This window comes from Microcaecilia unicolor, chromosome 4, assembly GCF_901765095.1.
Source record: "Microcaecilia unicolor chromosome 4, aMicUni1.1, whole genome shotgun sequence".
NCBI lineage: Eukaryota > Metazoa > Chordata > Amphibia > Gymnophiona > Siphonopidae > Microcaecilia > Microcaecilia unicolor.
In genome coordinates this window covers 173,878,570-173,906,243 of record NC_044034.1, presented here as the reverse complement: position 1 = coordinate 173,906,243, position 27,674 = coordinate 173,878,570, and the positions used below count along the sequence as shown (strand labels likewise).

Below are 27,674 nucleotides of genomic sequence, written 5' to 3'. Positions count from 1 at the left end.
ATTTTTACTGTTTTTGTATTTTAGTTTATTGTATATTTTATGAATGTTTTCATTGTAATCTGCCCTGGATAAGAGCAGACTAAAAAAATAATAAATCTAATCTAATTATTATTATACAGTAGAATTCCGAACACCTATAAGTACGCGTGATGGCAAGATTACACATACCTGTATATAATTTTACTGTAGACATATTAAATTAAGAAATAAATAAATAAATAAATAAATATTCTGGGGGAGTCAGGATTTATGGACATATTTGATAAATCACATGCAAACACTTACTCCTGCTTCTGAGCAGCTGAAAATGTCCACAGCGTCATTTTAGGAGGGATTTCAACATGATTAGTGTTGTGTCCCACTGAATATTGACAATGCCTAGCGTATAGCCAGTTATATGGCCGCGTCATTACCTGGATGATCTTTGGCTCTGTACCTTTGTTTATAAGATATTAAATGGGCTAGCCCCTTTTTATCTTGTTGACTGGGCTAGTGTATTTCATTTTAAGTCCTCACGATATGCGCAATTTGATGTTGTTACATTTCCATCTATTAGACATCTTAAATACAGATCTATATTTAATTCTTCTTTGCACTATTAAGCCGCCGCACTGTGGAACTCGTTACCTTTGGAAATTCGTATTAATTCTAATTAGTTGGCGTTTCATAAACTTTAAAAACTTGGTTGTTTAAGAAGTTTCTTTGAGCCAAATGATTTTTTGTTAGGTTATAATACTGTAAGTATCTTCTTGGATGGCTGTGGTCCAGCATTTCTTTTTATGTAATCCGCATCAAATTTGTCCAGGCATTTGTGGACTAGAAGCAATCTATAGTACAGTATAGTATAGTAAAGTATAGTATAGCGCTGAGTATCAGTTTGGCCAGTGAATCTGGAACCAGCCAAAAATAAACCGGATATTCAACGCTGGTCACCGGAAACAGCCCAGCATTGAATATCGAGCACAGCACTCACTGTGGGAGGAAGCCTGGCTACCTTCCGCAGTCTGAATATTGGCCCCAAAGAAGCAAATGTTTCTTTATAATTTAGGCTACAAATAGGACCCTTTTTGCTCTCTCAATCTAGGCGAACTGTTATAAGATTAGGACCTCATTTACTAAAGTGTGCTATGATACTAAAGTGTGCTATGTTGATGTCGTGCAGTAATTCTGTTAACGTGTGTTGTCTTAACACAGTCCCATTTTATTGGATGGGACTTGTTTTGTAACATCGACAACTAAGTTTGGCAGCCAAATCAGGTTGCCCAAATAGAAGGCCTATCTTTGGCCACTATAAACTTAACTGGCCAGCGCTGAATGTTGATTTGGCCGGTTAAGTTTAAACTGGCCAACCCCCCCCCCCCCCCCCCCCCCCCAGATAATCAACGTCAGTCACTAGAAACAGACCAGCATTGACTGAGGGATTTAGCTGACCTGCCTCCTGTGGGCTGAATATCAGTCGGATTGGATCTAAGATTTCTTCCAACCCCCTATCTTATTAGAATCTTAGTCAAATAAGTCAGATAGCCATACTGTAAAGTGGAATGAATCAAACGATTTGCTGTGCTATATGAAACCAATGCAGATCTTTCATAATCAGAGAAATATATTCCCTAGGGCTTTAATGGGTCAATAGCCCAACTGCTGCATTTTGCACAAACTGCAATGATGCAACATAAAAAAGAGAATTAGAGTAATCCAAAAATGTTCTTGTTTCTTTGTTGAAACTGATTAAATAAGGTATCTCTATATATAAAAGACACCTCCAACGTTCTAATTGAAGCCTCCAACCGGAAACTTGAGGTGGCATAGATATCCGGTTTAGCAAGTACACAAAGGAAAAGAGATTAACAAGGTCAGCTGGAGTAAAGCAATTAACTCCTCCCAGAGTCTTGCCCTGGGTGATTAACAAGGTCAGCTGGGGTGCACAGGGAGCGGGGAGGGAGACCCTGGAACTGGGAGGGAGGAGGGAGTGATGGGCCCCTGGCACACACTCTGATTCTCATACATACACTATCACTGTCGCAGACACACTCGCACCCAGTCACACTCGCACCCAGTCACACTCTCTCTGTCACACACACACACACACACTCTCGCACATTCCCTCTCTCTCACACAGTCAATCTCACACACCTTCTCTCAAACATACACACTCCGAGGAAAACCTTGCTAGCGCCCATTTCATTTCTCAGAAACGGGCCTTTTTTACTAGTATATATATAAAAAAGAGTAATCCAAATGACCATGTATCAACAATGGTATGACCATACAAAAGTCAAATGACAATTTATAATACTGAACCCTCCAAACTCAGCACAGATTATAAACATAGCTCTTCACCATCTCCTTAACACAAGGTTTAAATTAGCACATTCTAAAGTCATAGCACACTTGTAATGAGGTCCATAATACTTCATGAATAAGAAGTAAAGCAAAATTAATGAAAAAGCTCATATAATTTCCATCTAAAGTGACAATCCTCTGCTTATGACATCACAATTGGTTTAACAGCAATGAACTGGCAATCCCATGAATTGAGAACTTGCAGAGACAAAGATCATGTTCTTATGCAAATGTTCTGAGGATGGGAAAGTGCAAAAGAACAGTGACAGTGTAAAAGTTTAATTTTGACTAAAAAAAGCTGTTCTAACGTGAGCAACACTTATATTCGCTTTTGCCCTTGAACCTGACCAAAACTGGGTTCTGAGACTGTTTTTCTGCTATAGAGATGTGTTGTTGTTGGGTCAACATATTTTACGTATTTCTTGATTTCTCTAGATTCACATAAGTGAGGCGCAAGGCTTTTTTAGTTTTGTGCCCACAAGTGGTTGCCTTCGGGGCAAACTTTTCCCTTCAATTTCCTTGTAAATACTGAGTTAAATTTGAGGATAATAATTTTGTGTTTTTTGATCCTCAACAACTTAAGGTCCCTGTTTACCAAGGCGCGCTAGCGTTTTTAGCATGTGCAAAAATTCAGCACACACTAACGCTAGAGAGACCCATATATTCCTATGGCTGTCTCTAGTATTAGCGTGTGCTAATATCAATAGCATGCCTACAGTGCAGCTTAGTAAAGAGGGCCCTAAGAGTTTTATCTCATCAAATCTAGTGGTCATTGTTACCCCGTCCGTTTCAATTGCTGTAACTGAATTATTCTCCTCCAGATTATTTTTTTTTTACACTCCTGATGGTTTAAACAAAAAAACTCTATTTCCTTTCAATTACCTTTATTTCCTCCACATTTCTCTGGATGTGGAGTGGTTTTCTTTCTTTCAGCAGGGAGGCAGGCCAAACTGTGCCCCCCACTTTGGTCTCCAGACCTCCCAAATGTTGAGGTCTGGCTATGCCCCTGCTAAAAAGTAGTAAATTTAAAACAAACCAGAGAAAATATTTCTTCACCAACGTGTAATTAAACTCCGGAATTCATTGCCAGAGAATGTGGTAAAAGAAGTTAGATTAGTGGGGTTAAAAAAATGTTTGGATAATTTCCTAAAAGAAGTCCATAAGCCATTATTAAAATGGACTTGGGAAAATCCACTGCTTATTTCTAGGATAAACAGCATAAAATCTGCTTTACTGTTCTGAGATCTTGCCAGGTACTTGTGGCCTTGAATAGGGCATGGTTGGAAACAGGATACAGGGCTTGAAGGACCTTCAGGTCCCAGTATGGCAACGCTTATGTTCTTATGTAAACCTCACCCATGCTCCACCCATTTGTATGTGCCCTTATAAATATGAGCTATGCAAGACAGTCATATATTTACAGTGCTTAGGGAGAAAACGGGCATACACATTTATAAGTGCGTACCTATATGAGTAATGCTAGTATTCTAAACATTTACATGCGCAAAGGCACAATAATGCCACAGCCTAGTTTAGGGACCCTTTTACTAAGCTGTGGTAAAAGGGGCCCTGTGCTTGTGGTGGCCACCATTTTTGCCACGCACCAGGGCTCCTTTTATCTCAGTGGGTTAAAAGGCTGAAAAAAGAAATGGCCGTGGGGTAAGTTCGCACTTGCCATGCAGCCATTTCAGAGGGGGGGGGGGGGGGGGGGAGGAGCACTTACTGCCACCCACTGAGGTGGTGGTAAGGGCTTCCACACTAACCTGGCAGGGAAATGGCGTGCACTGGGAGGGGGAAGGGGTGCTGGCAGTAGCTCCAGGTTGCCATGTGACAACCCTTTAGTAAAAGGGCCCCACAGAGAATTGACCTTCATGCAGATAGAACCAGGGCAGTGTGGGCACAGGCAGGGCGGCTTGTAAACTTATCTAGATCCTGGAGATATTCAGTCAATTTGAGGCTGAAATAATAAAGTATGACATTTTTTTCACCACAGGACTTTTATGTATGGAAACACTGAATTGCTGGCACCATATGGTCTTTAACATGTGAAGCCCATTTGGTGAAAAAAATGTTGCAAAAGAGGCCAGCCTTCTTGTAAACATTTATGTGAAGTCCACTATCCAGCTTATAATTGAAAAAGAAAAACGCCTATATTGCGACCCAAATCGGGAGATAGACGTTTATCTCACAAAAACGAATAAAGCGGTATAATCGAAAGCCGAATTTGGACGTTTTCAACTGCACTCCGTCGCGGATGCGGTCAAAGTTGATGGGGGTGTGTCGAAGGTGTGGTGAAGACGGAACTGGGACGTGGTTATCGGGCGATCAGAGATGGGCGCCTTTCGCCGATAATGGAAGAAAAATATGCGTTTTTAGCGAGAATTTAGGGCACTTTTCCTAGACCCTGTTTTTCCACGAATAAGGCCCCAAAAAGTGCCCTAAATGACCAGATGACCACTGGAGGGAATCGGGGACGACCTCCCCTGACTCCCCCAGTCGTCACAAACCCCCTCCCACCACAAAATATGCCGTTTCACAACTTTTTATTTTCACCCTCAAATGTCATACCCACCTCCCTGGCAGCAGTATGCAGGTCACTGGAGCAGTTATTAGGGGGTGCAGTGGACTTCAGGCAGGTGGACCCAGGCCCATCCCCCCCCACCTGTTACACTTGTGCTGGTAAATGGGAGCCCTCCAAACCACCCCCCAAACCCACTGTACCCACATGTAGGTGCCCCCCTTCACCCCTTAGGGCTATAGTAATGGTGTAGACTTGTGGGCGGTGGGTTTTGAGGGGGATTTGGGGGGCTCAACACCCAAGGGCAGGGTGCTATGCACCTGGGAGCTCTTTTACCTTTTTTTTTGTTTTTGTAAAAGTGCCCCCTAGGGTGCCCGGTTGGTGTCCTGGCATGTGAGGGGGACCAGTGCACTACGACTCCTGGCCCCTCCCACGAACAAATGCCTTGGATTTATTCGTTTTTGAGCTGGGCGCTTTCATTTTCCATTATCACTGAAAAACCAAAACGCCCAGCTCACAAATTGTCGAATAAAACATGGACGTCTATTTTTTTCGAAAATATGGTTCGGTCCGCCCCTTCACGGACCCGTTCTCGGAGATAAACGTCCATGGAGATAGACGTTTTTGTTCAATTATGCCCCTCTATGTCAAGAGTTTATATGAGTTGAACATTAATGAGCTGTTGCAATGTAAATGCAGGAAAAGTGGTTTGTTAATGACGAGTTATGCAAAAAAGGCCTTGAGGTTCTGTTTCAAAAAACAAAAACAAACCCTACCTCTCAATGAGGTAGAATTAGTATTCTGCTGGCTCCGTAAACTGGCTTTGTGTGACAACAGCATAGAGTTTAAAGGTACCACTAGCCCTGTGTCAGAGGCATCCCTAAGGGTCCTCAAATCCCTGATGCTCCAGTGTCCTATGAAGGACGTCCCCCAGACCTGGTACAGGGCTAAAATTTAAAAAAAAAGAAATATCTCCACCCTGCCAAGCACTGCCTATCCCTGTAAAGATGGGATGCTTCTAGGGCTCCATCAGACTACCAACTCTCCAATGGGTTAGTGTCCTGGTACTCTCCCTCCTCCAATCCTGTCCTTGGGGCTCAAATATAAAAAGTTTGATGCTCCACCACCATGTCTAGCCCTGCCCCCTTTAAGAAAAAAAGACATTGAAGCCTCTGAATCCACTCTATAGTCTTCTGAGCCTCATTCATCACAAAATACAGATTCCCGGTAGACGGCAGGAACAATCCCCATTTGTTCTTGGCCTGTAGCCACTAAAATGAACAATGTTGCCTGACCCCTAAAGGTACAAATGCATCTCTTATGCACAGAGAGTGATGAGACCTTGAAAACCTGACTGGCTTGTAACACGAAAGGACCTGAGTAGCCTTTCCCTGGTCTGTAAGGCACCAGAAGCCTCTGTGTCATTTATATTATATAATAAGCTACCTAAATAGCCAATGTGAGACTCTGAACTGCCTGTGGATATCTAACAAAATAAACAAAACACAAGTGTAGTGACACATACATTTTATTTTATGCTCTGAACAGTATTTGCATCATTTTAAAATGCCTTGAGATATAATGCTGGAACTCCAAAGGAGAACATTTTATCCAGTGTACATCGCAAAAGGGAAATTGCATTTAAGTAAGAAAAGATTTTTTTTTTTTGCCTCTCAGTTCAGGGACTTTGATAATGGCAATCACTATCAAATCCATGAGAAGCTGAAAAAGCAATTTTTGGTTATCTTGGGGTTGTTTTCTCTGTGCATTTTTTAAAACAGGGGCTTTGCATTCATTTCAGATAATTGAAAGTATGTAAAGCCTTCTCAGTTGTCTAAGTGAAACAGTATGTGTTCAATTGCAGTAGCATATGGCATGCTAATTCCCTCATCTCTACTGTTTGTCACCCTCCAAACTGTACAACGACTTCTGGAATAGGCAAAGCTTGATCTAATAGCAGACAACCACTTTCATTTTTTAAACAATTGGAAATTTTCCCACAGGGAGTTTCAAATAGCATTTTGCAACTGCCAATACCGGATGGCTGTTAAAAAAAAAAAGAAGAAGAAAAAATCCTTCTGTTTGAAAGATAGCCATTAACTTATGACAGAAAAGTATTTTTGGCTTTCCACTGATTGTGAAGCATGTAGCTCAGCTACAACATTCATTTATCTAGTTGAATTGTTTAAAGATTTATGTCTTATAACTGTTGATGATGTGCTTGAGATGGGAAAATGGACACCATCAAAGCGTACAAAAATTGTGAATTAACAGGCTGTTGCCTTTTAGGAGGCAATTGTATTAAAGCCAACCGATACTTAGCAGTATTTAACCAATCAGAACTGATGCTGACCGGTTAAATAGTGCTTAAACGGCTATCCGCCGATATTCAGCAGGGGATAACCGGCTATCCTCCACTGAATATCTGTGGTTAGCAGCTGGCGGACAACCGATTATATCACACAATATAACCAGATATCCACTGAGATAACTGGCCACGTCTGAATATTGATATAGTTAATTATTTTCAAACCACACGAAAAAACCCCGGATATTCAATGCTGGTCACTGGAAATGGCCTGGCATTGAATATCTGTGTTCAGCAAGGACCGTAGGAGACAGCCCGGCTAATTCCTGCAGCCTGCGTATCGCGGCCTAAGATAAGATTCTATAATGGCAACTGGGCTCCCAGATTCAGTTACAGAATAGAGCCTTAGGGGCCCCTTTTACTAAACTGCGGTAGGGCTACTGCACGGGTAGCGTGCACCAAATTGACACTACCATTGGGGTAATACGGGTGCCCAGTGGTAATTCCGAAGTTGGCGCATGCTGTTTCTCGTGGTAGAAAATAATTTTCTATTTTCTACCATGGGGGGAGTTGCCAGTGATAATCAGCAGCGCGACCAGATTGACGTGCGCTGACTGATTACCGCACAAGTAGCACGTGAGCCCTTACCACCAAGTAAATAGGTGGCAGCAAGGGCTCAGACATTAAACAGCTGCGAGCTACTTTTCATATTAGTGCACAGCCATTTACTGCCCCATTTAAAAAAAGGCCTTTTTACCTGTCACGGTAAAACATGGCCCAGCTTGCTAATTTCACACATTCAAACTAGTGCATGCCACTTTTTACAGCAGCTTGGTAAAAGGGTCCCTAACTGAGCACTTGGGCATCAATGCTTACATCATGCAAAATGCAGGTGTAAATGTCAATGCCTAAATGTTGGCTCCTATGCTTGCAACTTACAGTATTCTATAAGTTTGGCAGCCAAGTGTGGGACCTGCCCATGCTCCATCCACATGCACGCTCCCTTTGGTGTTAGGCACTAAAGCACTTAGGTGCTCTCTTACAGAATAGCGCCTAAATGAAGTTAGGCACCTAACTGCTGTTTACCCCTGTTTGACAGCCAAACCTCCATTTGTGGTGAACTACATAGAATTAGGGAGTTAGAAGGTAATTGTACAACGGCATGCATGTATTATACCTGTTTTACAAAGGCAACATATTTTTACCCCACGGAAAGTGGGCTCACATGTCCACATGGATGCAGATGAACCGCAAAAGGTGAGTTGCTATTCAGGGTCGGGATCTGTGCCTTGCGAGAGCCTAGTTCTGGATGGCCCACCACCCATACTATAGGCACCCTACATGAATTTGCAGGCACCCTATTCGGAGCTGCATGATCCATCATTGAAGGACGGCAACCCAGAACCAAGACCTCTCACCTGGGGCTGATGCGGCAAGTATGTGCCCTCTGCGCTGCTCCTCTTGGCTGCCACGATGAGCCACAGCATCCTCCACTCTCTGAGCAAGAACTTCCATGGCTAACTCTGTTCTATCAGATTATTCTCACTGATGCAGGCAAACCCCAGCCAAGGTAAAAGAAAAAAAAAAAAACAGCCCCATACAACACACAAACACAAGTACCTCAGAGCCCAAACACACACATATTCACATGCAAACACCCCCAAGCCAGAAGTAACCCCCCAAAATGACCAACCTAAGGGCATGGATCTTCTACTATACAATAACAATGCGGATAACGGGGATACCAGCAACAACTGCAACCGAATGGAACAAAATACCAGTATGCATCACAGGAAGAAGACGCCCATTCCAACAACTGGAAGAGCCCAATCACCACCTAAACAACAAAGTAGTGGCCAAACAAACAACCACCGACATGAAACCAAATATGAACAACACCCAACAAAACCACAACAGCAAAACAGGCAGACCACAAAGACAACTACAATCCATTAAAAACACCAACATTAAACACGACACATATGTCCCAATACAAATAGGCTACATAAATGCGAGATTGGCAGTAAATAAGACAACACTACTAAGAGACTGGATAGAAACGGAACAGCTCGGACTAGTGCTCATAACTGAAACATGGCTGCACCTTGAAGATGAATCCTCCTTCACAGCAGAACCTGTTGCTAAACACACATCCTCAACAATCGAAATCCTGGCATGCAAAATCACCGACAAAACACTAACTGGCCAACTATGCATCACATTATTCTACCGCCCTCCAGGAAGCTGGACAAATGCCCAAGATGATTTCATGAACTTCGTATCAAACATCTGCATCAATCACCCAAATGTCCTACTCATAGGTGACATAAACCTGCACCTAGAAAAACAAAATGACACAAACACCAGAGCACTAATGAACATCATAAAACAATGGAACTTCACAACAACACAAAGAGTCTCATTGCACACAAAAGGACACCAATTAGGCATACTAGCCCACAGATTCTCAACAAGTAACAACCACATATTAACAAACCACACATGGGAAGAGGTAGCATGGTCAGACCACAGCAAGCTCACTTTCATACTACAATGGAAAGAAAACAGCTGAGGATTTCCTCCCCTTCTTTCCTGCATGGTAGGAGACTGGGATTAAGGGATCAGGGAGTCCTTTGTTGGCATTTTGGCCTTTCTTGGACAACTGATGGAGGAGGGGCTCTGGGGGATTAAGGATGCTGCCTCACAAACTCTAATTTTTTAAAGTGCTATACACTGGTCCTAAAAGAAGAACTGGTATGAGATCCCAGTTGTTTAACAGAAGAAGACTTATGCAAACATATATAGAGTGCTGGATTATTAGAATTCCATAAATTTAAATTAATGGTCAACCTTTAATATTCTTGCAGGGACTGTGCTTCCAAACATGTCTGCAGTGCAATAGTCTAATAGGAAGACAAGAGAGTCCAGAATCAAGAGACAACAAGGTTCAAATTTCCCACTTTATGAAATACCAGAAAGGGCCTACCTCTTGGGGTATGTTCCATGCCATGTAAACATGACTTTTAAATTCATCCATCCAAACTTCAGCCACTCTTAAGGCATTCCTTCGGACATGGGAAGTAAGGTCTTCTGTGTACGGTTTGTGAGCTCTTTCTATGTGGGCAATCCTAGAGCAAGGCAGAACTTCTATGCTTCCTCCACACTGCCAAACCTAGAAAAACACCACACTTATTAACGCGGCAGTCACAGTGGCTGATAGATGAACAGATACAGTGATGATCTACTGGAGATTCAATTACTATTGTTCATCATATTCTCATCACATTTCTCAGTATAATGTGAAAAGAGTGGAATTCAAAAATTTGTCTTCCAGTGGTCCATGATGTGAAGTGAAAAAGTAATTATCTGGCCTATCACTTACAAATCCAGTAAGTTTTATCTGGACAATAAAATACATTTGCATGCAGAATATATATTTTATGCAAATGTGCAGTAAAGTAGCATTTAATGTTAAATTGCCAAGTGATTACAGCAACAGGATGAGACTCAAGGAAGCCTGGGTTCAGATCCCACTGATGCTCCTTATGACCTTCGACAAATCACTTACCCCTTAATTCTACTTTAGGCACTCAAATGGAGATTAGTTGCCCAAAGGGGGGTAAATGGCAGTTAGGCACCTAACTGCACTTATGCACAATTCTATAACACAGCACCTAAGTGTTTTAGCACATAATTGCAAAGGGAGCGTGCATATGGGCAGTTTAAACTTAACCAGCCAAGCCAATATTCAGTGCTGGCCAGTTAAGTTTATAGCGGTCAAAGATAGGCCTGCTATTTGGATGGCCCAATTTCGCCACCAAACATATCTGGCATTGCGTTGAATATTCGCAGTTAGCGGTTATATCACATAATATAACTGGTTGGCCGCTAAGCACTAATTACGAATTCAGCAGGAGTTAACTAGTTATCTCCCGCTGAATATTCATGGATAGTCGGTTAAGCGCTACTTAACCGGCCAGGAGCCATTCCTGGCCAGTTAAATAGCGCTGAATAATGAGGGGCTCATTTTAGCGCCCTTTGCAGAATGGCCCCTTTATTTTACACTACCCCAGGGGTATTCTGCAGCATTATTCAGGCAATGCCACTAAATACCATATTTGACCACCTTGACACTATGCAACTAGTGCCAGGGTGGTCTAGGGATATAGAGTCAGAAGTTATCCGGGAACAATCAATATTCAGTGCTGGTATCCGGGTATTAAAAACTTCTGACTGTTGTGTGTGACATATCATCCCCATAGCTTTTACCTGCCTGGACTACAAACAACTAAACTAGAAAGGTGAGAAAAAAGACATCACTGTAGGCTGGGAAAATAGCGGCACAAACATTCTGCAGAGATTTGATGAGATTGGGCGCTGGGACCATACAACAGTAGAGATGGAAGTATAGAACAGGATGGCAGATACGGATAGGCTGACTCATCCCATCTCTGCCCAATTTTTGTCTTGTTGCAGCATCGTTCAGTCCAGTAAATCTCTAGCTTTCCTTTCACTTCTTTGCAATTAAGCATTCTGGGGTCAATTCAAGAAAGGCCATCTATAGTTAAGATCCAAACTATTGTGCACTGAGCACGAATTGCGTGACATAATATTAGTGTAAATCAGCAGTTATGCACCAATATTTAGGTGTGACCACATATGTCAGGTTTATAGCAGATGGAAATGAGCGCACCTAAACGCAGCACCTTGCACCCATAACTGATAGCATTTTGTAAAGGGCGCACTAACACCTGTGACCTGTCTATGCCCCTCCCACATGAACACCCCCCAGTGCAGTTAAGCGCTAGACATTTTACATGCACTTCATAATTCACGTGTACAACTGCAATTTAGTGCTAATCCAAGGCCAATTAAATAATCAGTACATGTGTAACTCGTCTATTCTATAACTGTGCATATAACCGTGAGCACTGTTTATAGAATTAGCGGGTCTCTGTGCTCCAGGGATTATGTAACATTTTTCTTTTCTAATATCATTGTTATTAGGTGACAAAGAAAAATTGGAAGTAGGAACACATAAAGAACAAAAGCAAACTTTCATTCACATACTATGCTCAGATTTACCTTGAGATGTATGACCTTTCTCTTCATCTCCCTTCCTCTCTTCTCTCCTCCCCACCACCCAAGTACTGCAGTCTCACAGAGCCTGAGCTCAAAATACTGGATATCGGCCCGGTTCATGACATTTTAACTAACATGAAATTATTTTCTTTGGACATGCCATTTCTTGTTTCTTTTTACTGACAGATGGCAGCTCTGTGCATGCTCATTCTATGCATGTGGCTCTGAGAGGAAATATTTTCTGTTACTCCTCAGTCTACATGTCAAAAGAAAGCACCAACAGCCTTCAAAATTAGGACAAAGTTCCTTTAATCACACAGATTGGACAACAATCTTCTAAAAAATGACCCGACATGGGCCATGTAGGCACACAGTGCATATTTATCTCAATACATGTGCGGAGGACCAAGCCTCGCTACTGCACATTCTGAAACTATAATTCTTGCGACCCCTGATGCAGGCGCTATGTGCCGTAATGCGGCCCATGTTGGGTCATTTTTAGAAGATTGTTGTCCAAGCTGTGTGACTAAAGGAGCTTTGTCACAATTTTGAAGGCTTTTGGTGCTTTCTTTTGACATTTGGACCCCTCAATCTACCCCATCAACAACAGTCTAGGAGAGCTAACCTGTTAGGTTTCAAAAGCTAAACATCAGGTCCTGAATAAGGGCCCACAAAAGAAGAAAGACCAGGTGTTGTAAGCACAAGTGCCATCATGGAACTATGGTCATCCATAGTCAACAGGTAGAGAGAAGACAGGAAAATAAACCCCTCCACTGTCTGTCCCTTCTGAGCTTCATATCACAGTCACTTCTTCTAGAACAGTCCTTCAAATGAAAAATGTATGATACAATTTAGTCTTCCACTTGGCAAATTAGGTATTCAAGCTCAGAAAATATGTGGAAATACCTAAGATGAATGTGCATTTTCGCAATCAAGAACTTCCTTGTACGTTCTTAGTACAGTGCACTGAACAGGATCTACACAGCTCAAATACTACTTAGTTCATTAAACATCCATTAAGCTGTTCACAGTGGACAAGCAGAACTATGCTACTACAGATGTATAATACAAGAACAATAACAACAATAATCTGCTTCAAAAAGGCAGGACAAAATAAAATAAAGGGTGCAAGATGATTAAAATTGGATATCATGATGGCCCAGAGCAGTGATGCATGCTGATGTGTGAAATGACACAGGTTTGATTTCCGAAGTCCAGCTTGGCTGGGGGGTGAGGATTTTAACAGACGCAATACTCACAGGACCTGGGCGGAGAAAGTGTTAAGCGTTATACAACGGTAACACGTGGAGGATAATTTTATAACAGGGAGCTTTTCTTAAGAAAGGAAAGTAGGCATCTACTGAGGTGGTATTTTAGAAAGAGACATACCTCCAGATTCTGTGTAGGTTGGCCAAATTTGGGCACGAATCCCAGATGTGCACGTAACTAGCTAATTAGGCGCTAATAATCAATGAGTGGAGTTAATTGGCACTTAACTGGCAGTAATTAGGAATTACATCCACATCTGCCCTACACCCTATTCTATATAACACATGCCCCTAAATTTCATAGCATGCAACTCATGGGGGGTAGGGGGTGTGGTCATTGAAGGGGCATAGGCAGGTCAGGGGCGTTCCCAGAAATTAGGCACAATCTGCCAGATATTCAAACATTATTTAACCGGCCAGGAACAGCACCTGGTCGGTCAAATACCCTCAAGCCAGCTATCCGCCAATATTCAGTGAGAGATAACTGGCTATCTCCCGCTGAATATCTAGTCAGCAGCTATGTTGCATGACATAGCCAGTAGCCGCTGATTTTCAGCAGCTGACTGGTTAAGTTTAGCAGCCACACAGACCTGCATAAACAGCAGGTCCATCTTTGGCCACTAGAACCTAGCCACTCAACCAATTAATATTGGCTTACCCAGCAATGTTTGCGGCACCAAAAAAAACCATTGGAAATTCAATGCTGGTGGCTGGATTAGCCAGCAACAGCGGGAGTTAGATTTTCTAACTCCTGCTCTCTCAATATCACAGCTAATGTTGTACAATACTTGGATTTGTGCACCCAACTGCCATCAGTTGGACATGAAGATTTACACCAGCTTTTCGCAAGCATAAGTTAGGTGCAGGAAGCATGCTAAGCTAGTATTCTGTAAAGGGCACACAGCATCCTTTACCAAATACTGGCTTAGTGCGGAACTGCAGATCTTAGTGACGCCTTGGGCATCACTTACTGAATCTGGTCCATAGCACCTATATATTGTTATAAGATACCAGTTTAAGCAGCTGAAATCACGCCTAGCTTGCGTGCATATTTACATTTGCTCTCGAGCTGGGGTAAATGTTTGTGCCTAAATATTCAAGCATGCACTTAGACTAGTTATTATGGGGCTCATTTCTGAAACAGAAAAACATCCAAAAAGAAGCACAAAGCAGCAGATGGATCATTTCTTTTTGCCAAAATGTCCAAATCGCTATTTTCAAAATCCAATTTTAAGACGTTTTTCTATGCAGTTCATATGCAGTGCATTCAAATCACAAGGGGATATGTCATGGGCATGCTGGGGGTGGGATTTGCACGTTCCCAAAACTTGGATATTTTTCTGCCACAGTGGAACAAAGCAGAAACGTCCAAGGCTAAAAGTTAGATATTTTGGTCTAGAAATGTTTCAATCATGACTAAGTCACAAAAAGGTGCCCCAAATGACCCCTTCAGGGATTAAGACATGACCCCTCCATACTCCCCCAGTGGTCACTGACCCCCTCCCACCCCCCAAAGATGTGAAAGAAACAGTATATACCAGCCTCTAAGACAGCGTCAGATGTTATGACCAGTTCTATTACAGCAACAAGCAGGTACCCGGAGTAGCCTAGTGGTCGGTGTAGTGCACTGTGGAGAAGGGGACCCAGGCCCATATCCCATTCTAACTGTTACACTTGTAGTGGAAAGTGTGAACCCTCCAAACCACACCAAAATCCTACTGTACCCATATATAGGTGACACCTGCAGACATAAGGTGTACTGTGGTGGTGTACTGTTGAGTACAGTAGGTTTTTGGTGGGTTTTGGAGGGTATATAATATAAAGGGGTAATGGTGAGAAGTGTACCTGGGACCTTTTATGTGAAGTCCACTGCAGTGCCCCCCTAGGGTGCCCCACTGCTCTGATGGGATGACTGTGTGGTCAATCTACTAAGAATGCTGCCCCCCTCCCCAAAGCATTCCAATGGCTTCTTTTTCTGTGTTTTTCCCTTGGACTTTTTTTTTTAAATGGTCCTAAAAGATAGATGCACCAAGCACAAAAACATCTAACAAATGTTCATTTTTGAAACAAAAGACGTTTTTCTGGTTCGAAAATCACTATATTCGCCACTTGATTTTTGGACATTTTCAGCAAAATTTAGACATCATATCAAAAACGCCCCTCCACATAACCTAGGTGTATCCTTGGGAACTGCACCCTTGCTCTGTCCAAATTCTACCCATGTACACACCTACTAGCAAAGTATGCATATCATGTCATTGTACCAGTCAGCATTTTATAAGTGGTCTCTTATTCACAAAAATAACTTTATAAATTACCTACTTAGGAGGCAGGTCTATAACTGTACACCTAAATGTAATTATTCACATGTACTTTATAGACGTTGTGTGCTAGGGGATAATTCTATAAGTAGCCACCTAGATTCAGACAGCAAATCCGCGTGTAAAAACTGGTATTCTAGTCATTTACTCACATACGTGATCACATACTTGTTAACTAACAATAATCCTGTTACGCGTTTCTCTGTTTAGTTGGTCTCCTCTTATAGAATTACCCTCCTCATAACCAAACTCAGGATGCACACACACCATGTTCCACACCCTGGCCAAAGACCGCCCCTGGCTAAGGAGAGGGGGTGCAATAAATAGATCAGATGAGGCACTGGCTCAGGGCATCAGTGATAAAGAGCACCAAAATCTAGCATCTCTCCCTCTCTCTTCCCTCCCCTCTCTCCTTGGGATTTTGGTGTCCTTTATCACCAGTAGGGGTGGGGGATGGGGGTACTTGAGAAAGAGGGGGAGTTACCAGACTGCAAGGGTGCAAGGGGGGGGCACTGATGCAAAACTTGGCTCAGGGTGTCATACTTTTGTGGGCCAGCCCTGGTTATAAAATAGGGGAAAGATGGTGGTAAATTAAGAGCCACTGTGCCATATCCCCAAACCAAGACGAGTTCTGAGTGAGCTGCAAACCCAAGGAAGCAGGAAGAAACTGCTGGGCTCAGATCAAAACGATCAGAGCTGGCTGTCTAGATTATGGCACCACATTAAAACCATGAAGGGCACTTTCTCTTTTCATACGATACGACTCTAACAAACCAACCATAAAGAAGTATGAAAGCTCATTAGGAAGAGAAATTTTCAGGCACACATTTAGTATTTGTTCTTATAATTATGTTTGAAAACCACATATTTTGCCACATTCATAATTTTTCTGAGAAAGCATACATTATAAAAAAAAGATCTTTTCAGCATGCATTTAAAACAGCAATTAAAAATTATTTTCTAAAAGTCTAATCAGCTCAGTTGGTTTTCCATTTCTTAACTGCAAGTCTTTGTACTAGTTTGAAAACTAATTAGCAAAATCATTATAAGGAAGCATGAAATCTGAAATCTTAATAATAACATAGATTTCTGGAAGCAAATATTCAAGGGAAGGTTTATTACTGAGAACAGCTATTTCTAAACTCACCCTAACTGGGTGGATTACTCTTCAACCTTTAGGCCATGTTTCAAAGCAGAAGCATTGGGTTTATGCAAGATTGGCCTATGGCTGCTTCTCAAACCTCTCTTGGAGGCACACCTAATTTGGCAGTTTTCAGGATTATAAAAATGAATATGCATGAGAAAGAAACAGCACCAAACTCAAAAGCAGCTAACTTGCAGGCATTCCAGGGGTGGAGTCAGATTCTGTGCTGCTATTCAGCCCCTCCCTACATAAATAGCAGTCCTGTCTTTAAATGGTTTGGCTTATGAGGGCAAGGATTGAATATTGACTTAGCTGGCTCAACAAAACATGGATATACAATGCCGAAGCCCGGACAGGGCCCAGCATTGAATATCTGGGAATAATGCCAGCAGTGGGGAGCAAAATGTTCATTACCGCCAGCTGAATATCAGGGGGAGAATGTGTAAATCTATTTCACATACTGTATGTTCTTTGTTGATATCCTGAAAGTTCTGTGTGTCTTCTAAAAGAGGGGTGGCAAGCACTGACTAGTGGTTCTTCATCAATGTTTCTCCCAAATATAGGGGTTCTTTTACTAAGGTGCGCTGAAAAATGGCCTGCGGTAGACACATGTTTTGGGCGCATGCAGAATTATTTTTCAGCACACCTACAAAAAATGCAAAAATGGACGTGCGGAAAAATGAAAATTGCCACGTATCCATTTTGGGTCTGAGACCTTACCGCCAGCCATTGACCTAGTGGTAAAGAATCTGGGCAGTAATGACCAGCACACATCCGTTACGCACGCCCAAACATAAAAAATATTTTTCAGATGCACGTATTGGACACACGTCAAAAATGAAATTACCGCAAGAGCGACATGGTAGTCGGGTGGTAACTCCATTTTGGTGCGTGTTGGGTGAACATAGACACTTATGTGACTTAGTAAAAGGACCCTTCAGTTTATAGCAGCCCTTCCCTTTTTGCATCTCATTAGCAGAGGGAAAATGGCTGTGGTGGATGGAATCCAGCAACATCTCCTAGAAAATTAGAGGACAAAGAATTCCCTTTATGCTAGTATGTTCCTAACATCCTTCTTCCAACACTACAGTCACTGTGACAACTGTCCAAACCCCAACCGGACCAAGGGTCAACATTATCTTCCACATATCAGATCTAAGGATAGGCTGTTAATGCCATTCCAATGATTTCTATGGAATTACAATTAACACTTGAGCAAACTGGAATATTGAAAGAAATAATGGCCCAAAGACTAGAAACATGCTAAATGTAATGATCCATGAAGAACTGCGAGAATAGACCCATCCTTCCTATATAATAATTCTCACCTCCAACGTTCTAAAGTAGCTGCCTGTGTCCGTGGCTCCTGGAGTTGCTGAGCTAGGCTCCGTAGCCAGGCTGACGTCACTCACAGCTGATTCCCAGGCAGGGGGAGGAGTAGGGAAACACGCAGAGCAACTTGCTCCGCATGTTTCCCTACTCCTCCCCCTGCCTGGGAATCAGCTGTGAGTGCACCGCTCAAACACCCCCTTGGCACATCACCCAAGCCCCCCCCCCACGGCACGTCAACCCCCCCCCCCCCGAAGCACATCAACCCCCTCACCACCCACAGCTGCCACTGGTAATGCTGTCTGGTCGCTGTTGCTTCTCCTGTTGAGCAGCAGCGGCCGCTACAAAAAGAAAAAAAGCCATAAATGTTTTTAAACATCAAGCACGGCACTGCAGACAGCCATCAGGCATTGGCTGTCGGCTCTGCAGCCGCTCCTCCTCTTGCCTCCACGTCACTGCCCCTGGAGTAAGACCCTGGAGGAGCGCAGTGACGTGAGAGGCGAGAGGAGGAGCGGCTGCAGAGCCGACAGCCAATGCCTGATGGCTGTCTACAGTGCTGTGCTTGATGTTTAAAAACATATATGGCTTTTTTTCTTTTTGTAGCGGCCGCTGCTGCTCAACAGGAGAAGCAGCAGCGGCCGGACAGCGTTACCAGTGGCAGCTGCGTGTGGCGAGGGAGTTTGATGCGCGGGAGGGGGAGGGCCGCTGGACATGGGTGGCTGGAGGGGGGGCAGGGGAGGGTCGCTGGACATGAGTGGCTGCAGGGGGGGCAGGGGGAGAGGAGGGTCACTGGACATGGATGGCTGGAGGGGGGCAGGGGAGAGGGAGGTGGGGAGGGGGTCCTGAGACCAGAAAGGTGGGGGTGGGGAGGGGGCCCTGCGAGAGGGGGTTGGGCACACACTCACTCACTGTCTCTCACATACACTCTCTCTGACACACTCTCTGTCTATCACACTCTATTTCTCTGTCACACACACACAGTCTCACATACACAGACACTCTGTCTCTCACACACTCTCACACAAACACACACACACACACACACTCTGTCTCTCTCTCATTCTCTCTCTGACACACACACTCTCTCTCAAACATACACACTCCGAGGAAAACCTTGCTAGCGCCCGTTTCATTTCTCTCAGAAACGGGCCTTTTTTACTAGTATTATATAATGTAGCACTAGAATAATTGGCAAGCCCATAATTATAAGAAACCACTGTCTTAAAATAACTGTCACATTATGCAATACACATTACGATCCGTGTGAGCATGTTTTCAAACAGAAATTTTGCTTTTGTCCAAATGATTTTGGTGTTCTGCATTTGGGTATGCAGCAGCTGTAGGACATAAAAAGCTGAATAAACCTGAGTCATGATAGCCTCAGCCTCTTCTCACTCCTGCTGGATGATGACAAACAATTGGCATAGCAGCTATTTGGAAAAAGGGTATTTGTTTAGCAGGATCAACCTCTGCATGAAGGGAAAGACAGTTTTGAAGTCAGATTATTTTGTATCAAGTGTGGTGGAGAAAAACCCTTTAGTCAAAAATACTCTATCCATACAAATAAAATAGAAGGAGTAGGGTAAAACAGTCATGCAAAAAAACCAAAAGAAAACAAACAAAACCCAAACACATCACACAGTCAAATAAACCAACTGTGTTCCAGAGCAACAGCATAAGGTCCTTAAGGAATTGGAGATAGAACTTAGCTTAAACTCAATGCAAGTTCCTACATGCTTTGAATAAGCTGGCTCTCCACTTCCTTAGAGTGTTTGATCCACCCAAAAATGACCGCAGTGGGAGGAATTAAGCCCCGATATTCAATGCTGAGCCATGTCTGGGCATCAGCACTGTATATTGGGGGCATGACCAGCCTAAAGTGTGCTGCTCTTACTCAGGGCTGGCTCAAGAGCTTGTGGGGCCCTGAGCCACTCTTGCATCTGTGCCCCCTGCCCCGCCTCTGTGTCCCTGTTCTTTCAGCTTTCCTCGCCCCAACCCCCCAGAATATTTTCCTCTTCTCTCTGCTTTCCTTGCCCCATTTCCCCAAATATTCTTCCCCTTTTCTCTGCTTTCCTCACTCCAACCCCTCCAGAATAGTTTCTCCTCTTCTCAGCTTGCCCCCAACCCTCCAGAGTATTTTCTCCCAGCTCTCCTCTCTCCAGCCCCCAGAATATTTTCTCCTCTTCACTCTGCTTTCCTTGCCTCAACCCCCTCCAGAATATTTTCTCTTCTCTCAGCTTGGCTTGCCCCAACTCCCATAGGGCATTTTCTCCAAGCTCTCCTCTCTCCAGCTCCCTGATTATTTTCTTCTCTTCTCTCTGCTTTCCTCCCAGCCCTACCCCCACCCCCAAAATTTTCTCCTCTTCTTATCCCTGATGTCCCCTTCAATCCCCCCAACCAGCTTCCTAGAAAAAAAAATCAAATTTAGCTCTCTCATCCCTTTCCCTATCCAGGAACTGAACCCCCCATTTTTTATTCCTTCTTTCTCTTCACCTACAGGCAGATGATCAAAAGCAAAACGCCAGCGCTAGAGGCTGTTAGCACCATACTAAAGCCGGCGTTTGCTCCACCCCATGATCAGAGCCCTCAAGCGTGTGAAACAACGCGCTCGAGGGCTCTTAGTGCAAGTAGCATGCAAATGCATGCTAAACAGGGCTCTTAGCACAAGTAGCCTGCAAATGCATGCTAATCAGCGCTTAACGCATTCATCCCCAATGATCAGCGTCCAGCTAACCAAAGATTGGGTCGCTGGCCACGACAAATCCTATGCCAGCTCCGAGCTGGCGTTAGGGTTTGCAGATCATTGAGGAGGAATGGTAAGCCCTGTCCAGCATGCATTTGCATGCTGGCAGGCCCCCATCCCCCCCTACAGCAAACCTGCCAGCGAGGGCAGTTGAGGACGTCCAAAATTTGGACGTTTCTGTGACGGGGCAGTTGAGGACGTCCAAATTTTGGACGTTTCGGCAATGGGCAGTTAAGGACGTCCAAAATTGGATGTTTCTATGAGAAAGACGTCTTTCTCATAGAAACATCCAATTTTGGACGTCCTCAACTGCCCCGTCGCTATACCTCCGACACCCCCTTGAAATTTGGCCATACCTGCAACAGGGCAGAAGATGGATTTAAAGATAGACATCCTTCTCTTTTCACTGATCTCTAGCCCAGACCTGTCAAACAAGTACAGGAGGATTGTGCTGAGCGCATGCTCAGGCATAATTCTCCCGCACTTCTACCCCATAATCAGAGATAATTGCCTGCTTAAATTTACATGCATTATCTCTGATCATAGGTCTAATAGCGCCCCGCGCTGTTCCAGCGCTATTTTAGAGCTCTGTTTGGAACAGCGCGGGGCTTTTGAACATCTGCTTGCTAGTGTTTAAACAGAAGACTCAAATCCTCCCTGGCAAATTTAAGTCCTAAGCGGGGCTGTCGTGGGTGGTGCTGGGGGATGGGGGGAAGCTAGAGATTGGTTTGCTGACTTTGGAGAGAGACACCCAGAGGCAGAGACAGACATGAATAGGGAGTGGAGCCAAAATAGAAAGTGGCTCATTGGATTTGGAGGGAGGCACCCAGAGACAGAAACAGTTAGACGTGAGGAGCATCTCCCAATTGGCACCCAGAGGAAGGAAGGAGCTGAGTGGCAGAAAAAGCAGCCAAAGTCCAGGGCAGTGTGCTATGGAGGATGTAAGGGGAAGAAGGACATGCAGCAGGATGATCTCCTTCCACCCCTCTGACAAGGTGCCATCCCCCCCCCCCCAAGTCCCAGCAGGACCCCTCCAGGCTCCTGTCAGGTTAAATGCCTTTTGTATCATTCCATGGTATGACTGTACCTCAAACATTATATGCAGTTCTGGTCACTGCAATTCAAAAAAGATATAGTTGAATTAGAAAAGGTACAGGGAAGGGTGACCAAAATGATTAAGGGAATGGAAAAACTCCCCTACAAAGAAAATGTAAAGAGGTTAGGGCTCTTCAGCTTGGAGAAGAGATGGCTTTGGGGAAATATGACAGAGGTCTATAAAATAATGAGTGGAGTGGAATGGGTAGATGTGAATCTCTTGTTTATTCTTTCCAAACATATAAGGACTAGGGAGCATACAATGAAGTTACTAAGTAGTAAATTTAAAACAAATTGGAGAAAATATTTCTTCACTCAATGTATACTTAAGCTGTAGAATTCACTGCCACAGAATGAGGTAAAAGGTTTGGACAAGTTCCTGGAAGGCAGACGTAAGAAAATTCACTGCTTATTTCTAGGATAAGCAGCATAAAATCTATTTTACTGTTCTGGGATCTAGCCAGGTACTTGTGATCAGGATTGGGCTTGATGGATCTTCAGTCTGTCTCAGTACAGTAATGCGTATGTACTTAAACATGCCTTATAATATTTAAAAGGTTTACGTCTTATTTTGAAAAATCGAGATTAATTCTTGCAATGGTTGTCACCTTGTTCTTATTTCCATTTTATTTATTTATCACATTTATACCCCACATTTTCCCACCTATTTGCAGGCTCAATGTGGCTTACATCAAACCGTACAGGCAATCGCCAATCCAGTAAATATACAAATACAATATAGTGTAGTGATCAGGAAGCATCAAAAGAACAGGATATACAGGGAAAAAGGAGGGAAGGGTAAGAGTGCCCAAAATGGTCCATTAATTTGCTGTGTTGCAGGATGTAGGGACGTATGTTGGATCCTTGGGGTAGGCCTTTCCGAATAAGCTGGTCTTCAGTGATTTCCTGAAATTAAGATGATTGTGAATAGTTTTGTAACCCTTCTACATCCCTAAATGTATACACAGAAAGTACAGAATAATGAACTGTGTCATCATAAAAATGTGCCAGGCTGGGGGCGGGGGAGATCTTTTACTAAAGCTTAGCTTGAGTTACCTGCAGCAGGGCCCATTTTATTCCTATGGGCACTGCTGCAGATAATTCAAACTAAGCTTTAGTAAAAGACCCCCTGGGACAGCAAACATGGTAGCCATTATATTTGACAACTGAAGCCAATGGTCACTCTGTAGAGCACAGCATACAGAACTAACAGGTACAAGGTGGCTGCAAGATTACTAAGTCCTGTGAGGTGCTGAGGATTTTTTCTTTGCTACTCAATATCATCTTTCATCGTGCATTAACTTCTTGATACATAAAAATACGGGATGTGAAATTTCTATAGTGCCTGAACACCACATCACCAAACCATAGTGGGATTTGTTAGAAATTCGGTATCAAAAGAGGCTGGCCTGTTTCAAAAGCAGCCTTCAGCATCCTTTTCAAAGGCACTGGAGTAGAAAAATGAAAGGAACCTTCAGCAGGGCGCAGTATACTTTTCATATAACCTTCAGAAACGAGATAAAAATGAGTAGCAGACTTATTGATACACAGTACACTGAACATGGACTGAACTGAACGGAGGCATTTCACGGGAGAAGGCCATGCCTGAAATTGTTAAATAGTGTTAAATTCTGACATGCATACACAGAGCTCTGGGATTTAATGTTCTCATATTAATATTCAGGGAATTAAAAACCTAATTTTAAGATCTGTGCTTTTTTAGACACAGGTGCACTGTGGATGTAGCCAGAAAATTATAGAGATGTGCTGGATTAGGAAGGGAGAAGGGGGAGTTGGCTCCTTGGAGTAGAGTGCACCTTGTTAAATTATAATATGAAAACAAAGAATGTCTCACCCAGTGAAGCAGGGCTGGTAAAAATGTCTTTGTAAGAAATTAGTAAGCACATCATTGCACAAGCATGAGGATAGGACACAAAATGAATGTACTGTCTATGTATATAATACATTGTTAAATGCCATTGCAAAATTAAAGTGTGGCTAAAAATATGGGCTTGCAGGAGACAGGGACTGCTCCTGACTAGCTGCATATTCATTTCTCTTTTTTGCTTCCCATTATAAAAAGGTTCATTGTAAATTCTGGGGTGCCTTTGTACCTGGTTATGTTTGGAATGCATGATGACCTTTTGAAAGGCAGATCTTAATACACTTGTTTTTATCCCTCAGACCCTCAGGAGAATGTTACCCAAGGAGCTGTTGTAACTGTCCCTCAAGGCAGCCTTTTGAAGAGGGAGGGGACGTGACAAGCCAGGTTTTATTGAAAGTATATCTTTACCTTTGAGAATTATAGAAAATAGATGCCTAGCATTGGTCAAGTAAGGGGTTCTTTCTGTGGCATTTCCAAGGCTCATCGGGGTCCAGTGGGGATAGAGTCAGCATTTCTTGCAACCCCAAATGTTGTATACGAAGAGGTCTTAATTAAACACAAATCAAATACGCATACTGGGTAAGAAGGCTGCTGCTTTTGCTGTTTAGCATTTAGTCAGATGCCTCTACTGCAATGATAACAGTTTAATACTAAATAAGGACACAAATTACCTACAACCTGGATGGCTGACTGCAGCATCTTTGTCAATGTTGCAGAGTCCAGTGGAAGCAGGAATTGCTGCTGCTTCTTCAACAACATTTCTTCAATCAGTTCATTCATTTCACTGACCACCAAGACCTTTTGCTAGGAGGATTGAGTTCAAAAGACGCCAATAATAACTCTGGGTTTCATCTTCCCCTGCACGGTTGACAGTTTCAGCAAATCTTGTCTTGCAGATCACATCACCATGGAAGAACTGGGGTCCCATGCAAGAAGTACAGCCCCTGATGGTCTCCAGAATTCCAACTGAATAGTTGGGAGGATTCATTGTGCAAGAAAAGGCCATTCTGCAGCAGAAGTAAATGATATTCCTTCTGAAAGTACTAAGGAATTGTTACAGAGTGCAACTGTTGATCTCAAGAGAGCCTTGGCTCCAGATATGGAGGTTCTAAAAGAGAAAACTGGTTCTTGTGGGGCTAAATTGAGTCAACAATCAAAAGCTGTTTTTTCTTCCCCTAAGATAAGAACTGGAAGATTTTGAAGATTATAAGTCTTAGCAGTCCGCAACTACACTTGTCATCTTTTGGAAAAAAGAAATTATACAAAGCACTTAAGTTAAACAATTTGCAAATTATTCTAAGACTTGAAGGATTTCTGGACTTGAGCTTTAAAAAAAAAAACCAAAACCAAACAACTTAGATGAGCAGCTGCAAAGGTCAAAAATGTACATCAGGTGTGGATGCTGTTCAAAAATACCATCCTGGGAGCCCAGGCTAAATATATTCTGCGTATTAAAAAAGGAGGAAGGAAAACCAAACGACAGCCGGCATGGTTAAAAAGTGAGGTGAAGGAAGCTATTAAGAGCTAAAAGAAAATCCTTCAGAAAATGGAAGAAGGAACCGACTGAAAATAATAAGAAACAGCATAAGGAATGGCAAGTCAAATGCAAAACGCTGATAAGGAAGGCAAAGAGGGACTTTGAAAAAAAGATTGTGTTGGAGGCAAAAACACACAGTAATTTTTTTTTTAGGTATATTAAAAGCAAGAAGCTGGCAAAAGAATCAGCTGGACTGCTAGATGACCAAGGGGTAAAAGAGGCAATCAGAGAAGACAAAGCCATAGCGGCGAGATTAAATGAATTCTTTGCTTAGGTCTTCACTGAGGAAGATACCGGTGCCAGAAATGGTATTCAAAGCTGATGAGTTGGAGAAACTGAATAAAGTCTCTATAAACCTGGAGGATGTAATGACTCAATTTGACAAACTGAAGAGTAGCAAATCTCCTGGACCGGATAGTATTCATCCCAGAGTACTGATAGAATTGAAAAATTAACTTTCGGAACTACTGATAGTAATATGTAATTTATCCTTAAAATCGAGCATAGTACTGGAAGATTGGAGGGTGGCCAATGTAACGCCGATTTTTAAAAAAGGTTCCAGAGGAGATCTGGGATATTATAGACTGATGAGCCTGACGTCAGTGCAAGGCAAAATGGTAGAGACTATTATAAAGAACAAAATTACAGAGTATATTCAAAAACATGGATTAATGAGACAAAGCCAACATAGATTTACTGAAGGGAAATCTTGCCTCACCAATCTATTACATTTCTTTGAAGGGGTGAACGTGGATAAAGGTGTGCTGGTCAATATTGTGTATCTGGATTTTCAAAAGGTGTTTGACAAAGTACCTCATTAAAGACTCCAAATTGGAGAGTCATGGGATAGCAAGTAGTGTCCTATTGTGGATTTAAAAATGGTTAAAAGATAGAAAACAGAGACTAGGGTTAAATGGTCAGTATTCTCAATGGAGAACGGTAGATAGAGGGGTTCCCCAGGGGTCTGTGCTGGGACAGCTGCCTTTTAACATATTTATAAATGGTCTAGAGATGGGAGTAACTAATAAGGTAATTACATTTGCTGACGACAGAGTTATTCACAGTTGTTAAATAGTAAGAGGATTGTGAAAAATTACAAGAGGAACTTACGAGACTGGGCATCTAAATGGCAGATGACATTTAATGTGAGCAAGTGGAAAGGGATGCATGTGGGAAAGAGGAACCTGAATTATAGCTACGTAATGCAAGGTTCCACATTAGGAGTCACTGACCAGGAAAGGGATCTAGGCGTCATCATTGAAGATACGTTGAAACCCTCTGCTAAGTGTGCTAAAAAAAAGCAAATAGAATATTGGGTATTATTAGGAAAGGACTGGAAAACAAAAATGAGGATGTTATAATACCTCTGTATCACTCCATGGTGCAACCGCACCTCAAATATTGTGTTCAATTCTGGTCACCGTATCTCAAAAAAGATGAGGAGGGGCATTTTCAAAAGGAGCGTCTACGTTTCGATTTGGACGTCCTTGCAAAATGTCCCGATCCAGGGGTGGGTAAACCTGTATTTTCGAAACAAGATGGACGTCCATCTTTCGTTTCGAAAATACCGTCAGGGACTTCCAAATCCTTAAATTTGGTTGTCCTTAGAGATGGACGTCCCTAGACATGGTCGTCTCTGATTTTCAGCGATTTTTCAAACCAAGGACGTCCATCTCAGAAATGACCAAATCCAAGCCATTTGTTCATGGGAGGAGCCAGCATTTCTAGTGCACTGGTCCCCCTGACATGCCAGGACACTAACTGGGCACCATAGTGGACACCATAGTGGGCACTGCAGTGGACTTCATAAATTGCTCCCAGGAACACAGATCCCTTACCTTGTGTGCTGAGCCCCCTTACCCCCCCCCCCCAAAACCCACTACCCACAACTGTACACCACTACCATAGCCCTTACGGGTGAAGGGGGGCACCTAGATGTGGGCTTTTGAGGACTCGCAGTTTCCTCCACAAACGTAAAAGGTAGGGGGGATGGGGCTGGGTCCACCTGTCTGAAGTGCACTCACCCACTAAAACTGCTCCAGGGACCTGCATACTGCTGTCATGGACCTGAGTATGACATCTGAGGCTGGCATGAAATATT

At 43.0% G+C, this 27,674-nt stretch overlaps 1 protein-coding gene across 1 annotated transcript in view; it reads right to left on the bottom strand.

Annotated features, from left to right (window-relative positions):
• The window catches only part of GALNT18 (polypeptide N-acetylgalactosaminyltransferase 18), a 726,672-nt gene that overhangs the window by 125,833 nt on the left and 573,165 nt on the right, over positions 1-27,674 (bottom strand). Inside the window, exon 7 of the mRNA XM_030200982.1 lies at positions 10,156-10,341. Within this exon, the coding sequence (XP_030056842.1) occupies positions 10,156-10,341 (186 nt within the window). The remainder of the gene's footprint in view (positions 1-10,155; positions 10,342-27,674) is intronic.